The sequence below is a fragment of the Lycium barbarum genome, chromosome 12 (genome assembly GCF_019175385.1).
Source record: "Lycium barbarum isolate Lr01 chromosome 12, ASM1917538v2, whole genome shotgun sequence".
Taxonomy (NCBI): domain Eukaryota; kingdom Viridiplantae; phylum Streptophyta; class Magnoliopsida; order Solanales; family Solanaceae; genus Lycium; species Lycium barbarum.
In genome coordinates, this window is record NC_083348.1 from 94,113,997 (window position 1) to 94,121,839 (window position 7,843).

At 35.2% G+C, this 7,843-nt stretch overlaps 1 protein-coding gene across 2 annotated transcripts; it reads right to left on the minus strand.

The window, feature by feature from the left end:
• Window positions 1-962: 962 nt before the first annotated feature.
• On the minus strand, window positions 963-6,245 carry LOC132622394 (uncharacterized). 2 transcript variants are annotated; one of them, XM_060337003.1, is made up of 4 exons: window positions 6,036-6,245; window positions 4,948-5,077; window positions 3,109-3,224; window positions 963-1,458 (listed from the first exon to the last, which is right to left on the minus strand). In XM_060337003.1, exons 2-4 carry the CDS (start codon window positions 5,065-5,067, stop codon window positions 1,113-1,115), a joined length of 582 nt encoding a protein of 193 aa, XP_060192986.1. In that variant the 5' UTR covers window positions 5,068-5,077; window positions 6,036-6,245; the 3' UTR covers window positions 963-1,112. The 2 variants fall into 2 exon arrangements, with proteins under 2 accessions (XP_060192986.1, XP_060192987.1); XM_060337004.1 differs by lacking the exon at window positions 6,036-6,245 and adding an exon at window positions 5,899-5,939.
• Between the last annotated feature and the right edge of the window lie 1,598 nt (window positions 6,246-7,843).

Sequence of the window (7,843 nt, forward strand, 5' to 3'; positions counted from 1 at the left end):
TTACTATATCATACTAATTTAATATAACTAAATGTTAATGAGATAGAAATCTGTACTAATTAGTCATAATTAAGGCATATAGATTTATGTACAAATACTATACTATAATGCATCTATTAGTTTGAATATAAATAAAGGAGGTGGCCGTATGATAGGTTTGTACCCAATAGTTCTGCCTAATTGGCAATTTCTTGGTTGCATACCCTCTCTTTAAGCCACTTGCAATATATGATATGGTCAAAAAGCTCATCTTTCCTTGTGGTTTTTGTGGACTTCTAATTAGAGTCAATTTAATGAAGGTGCCAACTAGATTTAGTGGTCCACGTTGCTTGTTTAGGAAATTGATGACTATAATTAGTTTATGCGTACACCAATCACCAACTTGGTCGGTTCCACTTGTAATGCACCTGTACAACATGGGTGGCAAAGTTTTTTTTCCCCCTCAAAATAACATATTTGTGCTAATGTTATTTAGCCACACTATTATATAATCTGAAAAGACATCAAGTGAAATGGAAAACTTTCTTTCTATCCTTAATTAGTTGTTAAGAATTCTTGTACATGTACCTTTTCCTACTTATAGCACAATTAGTTTATGCATATGCCAATCACCAACTTGGTCGGCTGTCTCATCACTTGTAATTTGCAATGCACCTGTACAACATGGGTGGCAAAGTTTTTTTTTTTTTTTTTCCTTTTCCAAAATCACATATCTGTGCTAATGTAATTTAGCCTCACTATCTTATATAATCTGAAAAGACATCAAGTGAAATGGTAAATTTTCTTCTATCCTTAATTAGTTGTTAAGAATTCTTGTGCACGTACCTTTTCTAGAAATCGATGTGAATTTAGTGTGAATACACACACATTCTAAATTGCTTATTGCTCAGATATGTTTAATAGTTCTAGTCAAAATTAACTGATACAGCTACCTAGATTTCAAAGAAGCTAACACCTAGAGATGAGTTAATACCGTTTTAGAATTGAACAAACCCGTTACAAGTTAAATATGTTGAGCCAGTATAGGTGAAAACGATTCTCCTGGTATCTGCGAACAAAAAAGAGGGCAGGGAGAACTCACTAAAAGCTGGATAAAACACAATGGAGTTGATTCAGGAACTTCTCACACTTGGTGGAGGCATTTTACTAGAATCGTCTGATGAGGTTGATTTGTCACTAGATTTGCAGACAGCTTCATCAAACTCCTCTTCTGTGTTCATCTTTCTCTTCTTTGTTGCAGAAGATTCAGAATTATCTTTCCCAGTTTCCCCGATTTCACTCTTTTTCTCTTTCCCTTTCTCTGGTTGAGGTCCAAAATCCGACACAAATAATGGTGCTTCTCTTCCACTCAACCGACAGAATACTTGTTCAACAGTTTCACTTATTTCCTTCCCTATCCCATTGTTATCCAAAATTAGATCCCAAACTGATTTAGAGGCTTTCTCAAGCACTGAAGACCTACAGGAAAAATTGGGCAAGCAGAGGTTAAAAACCAAATGATGGCAACCAAAAAAACCAAAGACGATTTCATAAGGCGGGCACTTATTCTTGGCCTCCTAGTCTTAGCATTGACTCAAACCAAATGAGAACAGTGATCATCTATCTAATTGTTCAGTCAGCAAGGTCTGAGGCGTTTAAAATAGGAAAAGGCATTGACACACTGATTTCCTGCAGCTGAAAACTTGTCAATTCTCAAATGCGATGATGTAGGCGAGATTTCGTGGGAATAATTCTAGAATAAATTAAGAACAGTGGCAAGCACGTGGAGTTTTCAGCATCAGCGCATCCTAAGCAGGGTGTGCATGAGCAATGAGCATCTCCAAGTCCTGGTAAAAATATAGGAGCAGAATAAATCTGACAAACTTGGATATTGGACAAGATTCAGTTTTCTACCAAATACTCTATAAATGAACAACGTTGATTAAGATCACAGAATTTTCAAGCTCTAATTATAAAGCATCGGCATCTCCAACAACAAGCGTCTAATATCAAGATCCTAAATACCTTTGTTTAAAAACTTCCGTACCAATCAAATGCTTGCTGAGATGTAACACAAGGTCAAGGGACTTCCTTCTACTTGAAATGCCTCTTCCTATATATTAATGCACCATAAACCCAATTACATGCACCGTCAGAGATATGTCTGACCTTCAACCAAAATAGTTTATTATAACAACAACTTGACTCAATCTCAAGCTAGTTGAGGTCGGCTGAATGAATCCTCAATATCATAAATGCTCTATTTGGGTCGATAATATTTTAATACTCCGCACTTGAGGATTATCTCCGTAAAGAATAGACCTTGGGCCTAACTCAATCCCAAAAGCTAGCTCATGAGGGGAGGATTGCCCAAGACCATATAAGGAGACCACGGACCACTTATCCCACCGATGTGGGACTCCAACAATCTCAACCAAAATAGGGTAAGCAAAACAAAGTACTAAAATTAATATATGGACCACATTTACGAGTATAATAAGATTAAAAATTCCCCTAATGTATTTCAATTAAAAGAGAGGTGACTCACCCCTCTTTCACCTTTTTTCCTTAGGTGAGCTCCACATTGCATCGTGCGCTTTGATTATTTTGCTTATTTGTATTTTGTAAAGATTGATTCTAGAGTTATTCTCATGTACTCTAAAGTTCTAGTCTTGGTTTTAGTCAGTTCAACTGTTTTGACGTAAGGTTATGGAAGATGTCCTTTGTGGAATTACAACGTTATAATGTTAGTTGATATTTTGGCTTCAATATTATATTTCTAATTGTTGTGTTGGGAAATCGAATCCTTAGCTGATACAGGTGTACCAGATAGCACTAGAAATAGGAAAGACTCTGCATTTTACGGGTTGAATGGGTATTCAGGCTTGCTGGGGGAGATAACTCGCTAAGTGCTGGTCATGTCCTGGATTTGGGTCGTGACAAGTATATTCAGGAATTTTTTTTATGGTATAACAAATATATTTAGGATTTACAGTGATGAATCATAATATATTCAGGATTTACCAAGTTCAAGTTTCAAAAAATGATTCTTTCAATTTTATTTCATGCTGTCAAAGTGAACTTCTTGAGATAATGCAGAAGCCAAACCAGAACAAATAACAAACATACTCAAGTTCTTGCCGCAATGCGTCAAAGAGCTCCCTTTTGGTCTGCTTTTCCGCACCAGGGGTGTTCAGAACCCTGCTTTGCTCAACCATCTTTATGGTGGTATTTTTGAGTTCTTCCTACATGACCCAAAAAAAAAAAAATGGATCATCATATTTCATATTATACTAAAAGTGGGAAGCCCCATAGTTAAAAGTTGGATTACGATAATACCCTTCAAATGTTAATAGACTTTTTTTACCCTTTAAACACAAATTTATTCCTACAGCAATTACTATACATGCGAGTAATAAAAAGACAAAATAGTAGTTACCCCTTTGAACACAAAAAGTTATACACTTATTAATTAGGATCAACTTAAAGTTTGATAATAATGTAAATCCATTTATATCAGGCAATGTGAATATAAAATTAGTGAATGTTTTATTACTGCCAATTAAAGGGAAAATAAATAGAAAAAACAACAAAGACTTTTAATGTGTTAAATTCAACAAATAAATAAATACAGATAGTTAAACTTGAAAAAAAAAAAAAACAGTCACATTCTAAACAAGGATGGTATGCTGTTTTGTGTTCTATGTTTTCTCCTTTTGTTTTTATTTTTGCCTTTTTTCCGCCTTTTTTCCTTTAGTTTACAAGTATGTTAAAATACAATTTCAAATATTTGAACTCTTTTCCCCTTCCCCTATCTAATAATTATGTCTTTAATTTGGAAGAGATGTTGAACAAACAAGCCTAGACTTAAGACTTACTCTCTGTTAATCTGTTACTTAATTATGGACATACGTTATACTAGTTGGGAAGATGAGGTGATCCTCCCATGCATGAACCAATAATTACATTTTAACCCCATTTAAATGTCTTGTGATAATTATTCTTTAATTAGGAGATTCCCGTAACCGTTTAATTCCTAAACAACGAAACAGCTCTCATTTTCGTTTCACATGTTGTTATATAAGGAGCATATTCCAATCTTTTTCTCCCATAAGTAAGATTTTATCATCTCTTTTGGTATTTTCTATATATATGTGCTTTCTTTGTTTCATTCTAGATAAATCAGACTTTGACGTTCTCTCTGTCTCTTTTTCTGTTTTCAGTAAAAAGCATTTCTCCTTTCTTAATCTTCTTCCGCGCCATTGCTTGCTCTAATGGGGCGTACAAGGTCGTCTCTAATGAAATGTGAGAGGCATTATGTTATGAAACATGAACTATAGTTCGATATGGCTTGATTTGACACACATATGTCCGCATAAATTGGGAACACAAAGATTTGTTCATTCCACATATGTGTTAGATGAGCTTTCTTCTCATATACTACATCACAAATCTTTAATTTGTATCTAATAACATCGCACTAGATCTCATATTCTTGTACCTAATAGCATCGAAATATATCTCATTACACGTCTTACATATTTAAATTTCGCTCTTTGCAGGTTCAAACAATATCTTACTGCGTGCATATTTTACAAATATTTGTGTCATTCTAAAAATCTGTACTTATTGAACTAGGATAGTTTCTACCCATTGACATGGGATGCACGTGTGAAAAAACTAGTCAGTGTAGTGACAACAAGGGGCTGATGAATGTTCAGGCAATGCGTATACCCCGACATACAGTGTCTGAGTGATTAAAGAGAGAGAGAGAAAAACCTTTTTCGATATACATATTTTTACTAATTCTGCAATCATATTACAAAAGAGTTACGGGACCCATAGTACTCAGCACTCACTGACTTAAAATTAGATAAGCATTTGTAGCAAAACCCATGTTTGAATAAAAAGTAATTTGGTGTGTGTGTGTGTGTGTGTTGGGGGGGGGGAGGAGAAAGCAAAACATACATTAGCTTTGAGCTGAGTAATGATTTTCAACCTCATGGAATCAATTGTTCCATCGTTCATCAGTGTCCCCATTACATCTTCTGGCGTTATGACAGACGAAGAAGATGTTGATGATTCCATCGTCAATCTCCTGTTCAGTTATCTAGAATCAGCTAAGTACACACAATGACACTAACAGAAAAAAATTAAACTAAATAAGAAAATCACTTTGTTCGAACAAATAGCATGTGACTGAGATTAGAATGATAAACAGAGAGATGAGAGAAGAATTTGTCTTTGTGCCTTCTTTATTGCAACACCAGGATTATTAATTAGCTGCTTGTTCACTAAATCCATGGAGAAAGATGAGAAGTTTCCCCCTCAGATGTCTTTTATTTTTCTGTTACCTCACCTAGCAGTTGAGCCCGGCTTCTACTCCCCTGTCTGTCGCAGTCAGTCCTCCTGCTTTCACGCTTATAGGCAGGCAGCTTGCCGTTGGGACCAGAATTATTAATATAAATACATAAATGTTTTAATTTACTTAGCAATTTAGAAGGATTATCTAGTTCAATTTGAAATAGGATATTTGAAGTTGAATAATTAACCTTAACCAGAATTTTATTGAAATTGTGATCATCGGAAACTTTTAATTTTTGCAATAGTAGCCCCCAAAAACCCCAATGTTTAAACTTTCCTAGAGACTAAAGCCAAACATAAAAACTCAACTAACACCTATCTTTCACTAGATGAAATGAAGAACTTAACATGGATATGTCCTTGACAGTTTTTGGATTCTTAAATAAGCTCCTAATCAATCTAAAGTGGATTTTCAGCAAAGAGAAGTCCAAAACAGTAAGCAGAAACCAGCCTTTATTGAATCACTTTTGGACAGATGTTTATTACTACACCCAAATTAAGGACTTTTATGAATGTAAAAACAAAACCAAACAGCCCCCCATAAGTCAAGTTCACCTTTGAATTTTATAGAAGAGAGGAGTAGCTTCTTAGGCATCCACTTCAAACATACAAGACTATAAAAACAAGTAATCACAAAATACATCAGGTCAGTAGTTCATATTCGGAATGAAATAAAGAAAGACGAAACTGACCTTCTCCTGAGGGCGAATCGTAGTAGCCTAAATTCGTAGGGAAATCAATCTGAATGAAGAACCTATTGCCAATAGTGAGCAAGGTCGATTTTCTCACACTTCAAAAACTTCTTTGTAGATTAAGCGGTTTGGATCTTTAGGCGGGTTTTGGGCTTTTTGGAGCCAAATTGGGCCTCTACTGAGCCGTCTCAAATGGCAAAAAATTGCGCGGATTCACTTCGTATGGATTCGTCTTTAATTTGAGAAAATCACGTGGCTTGTCACCGTTTGAACATAATTAGCACAACTCTTAAAGCTCCACAAACATAGAAGGTTTTATTACTTTTTAAAAAATATTAGAAAAAAAAACGTATGGTTAATTGAAGATGTAAAAATTGTATCCCACTGGCACTAAACTAGGGATTTGGTTATATTTCTTCATGTTTATCATCTTTTCTCTCTTCTCTTTAACTGGTACACTCTCTTAACTCGTGAAACTAAAACAAATACTTAATTAACCATATACATATATATATATTCTATGCATATAATGTATTTATATACGTGGTATAATTCAATTATAAGATAATTTTATTCAGGTATAATATAATATATGGTATAATCCATTTTTAGAGGTATATTGTCATATTTTATACATAGTATAATTGAACATATACTATACTGGTGTTAAGGTATAATATTATACACCTGGTATAAATATAATATACATGATATAATCAATTTTTAGAGGCATACTGATGTATTTTATACATAGTATAATTCAATAAATATAATATATAGATTACTAAAATGGAAAGGAAGTAGGAACACAATTGTTGGTGTGGAAGATAATTTTTTAGCAAAAATGTAGAAAAATAAGCAAGGTTGCTAATGACTCATCCAACTACATTCCTTTAATATAGAGGAATCCTTAGGATAGGTAACTCCTGACTGCCATTCAATGTTGATTAGATAATTATACTAACGTTTTGTAATTTTTTTAATATAATTGTATAGTTATGTTTTTTTCCACTTTAATTTTGGAAAAACATCACTAATTGCCCACTCAACCCAAACTAATGCTACCAGCCCATGTCCCTTCCCAAATTATTTTCACTTCTGTTCAGCCTAGCCCAAACTAATTACCTGACGTGCCCCCTCGCCCAAACCCCTTCCTCTATAATATCATCGCAGTATATTTATATATATATCATGATAGTATCATGGAGGACTAAGAGAAGGACTGAAGCAGTCCTCCGTGATACCGTCTCAGTATATTTATACACCGCGATGGTACCATGGTCTTGAGGAGTGTCTCATTGAAGGACTGAAGCAGTTACCATTAGGGGTGGGCGTTCGGTTCTTCGGTTCGGTTTTCTCATACATCGGTTCGGCTATTTCGGGTTCGGTGTTTTGAACGTGGACACCAAACACCGAACCAAACTAGTTTGGTTCGGTTCTTTCGGTTTTGGTTTTTTGAAGTTTGGTTCGGTTCGGGTTCGGTTTTTTCAATTCGGTGTTTCAATTCAGGCTTTCAGCACCACAGTTTCAGCAGCAGCAGCACAACTGAAACTGTGGCAGCAGCAGCACAGTTCAGCGGCAGCAGCCAGCTGAAACTGTGGCAGCAGCACAGTTCAGCGGCAGCAGCCAGCTGAAACTGTGGCAGCAGCACAGTTCAGCGGCAGCAGCAGCACAACAACCAAACGAATATTGATACAAAAGATACGTTATTAGATCAGATGTCTGATGATTGAATATTGATACAAAAGAATGAAAGTGGGCTTGGGTTATTTTCTTTTGGGCTTAAATTTAATAGGCATGGGCTTGGA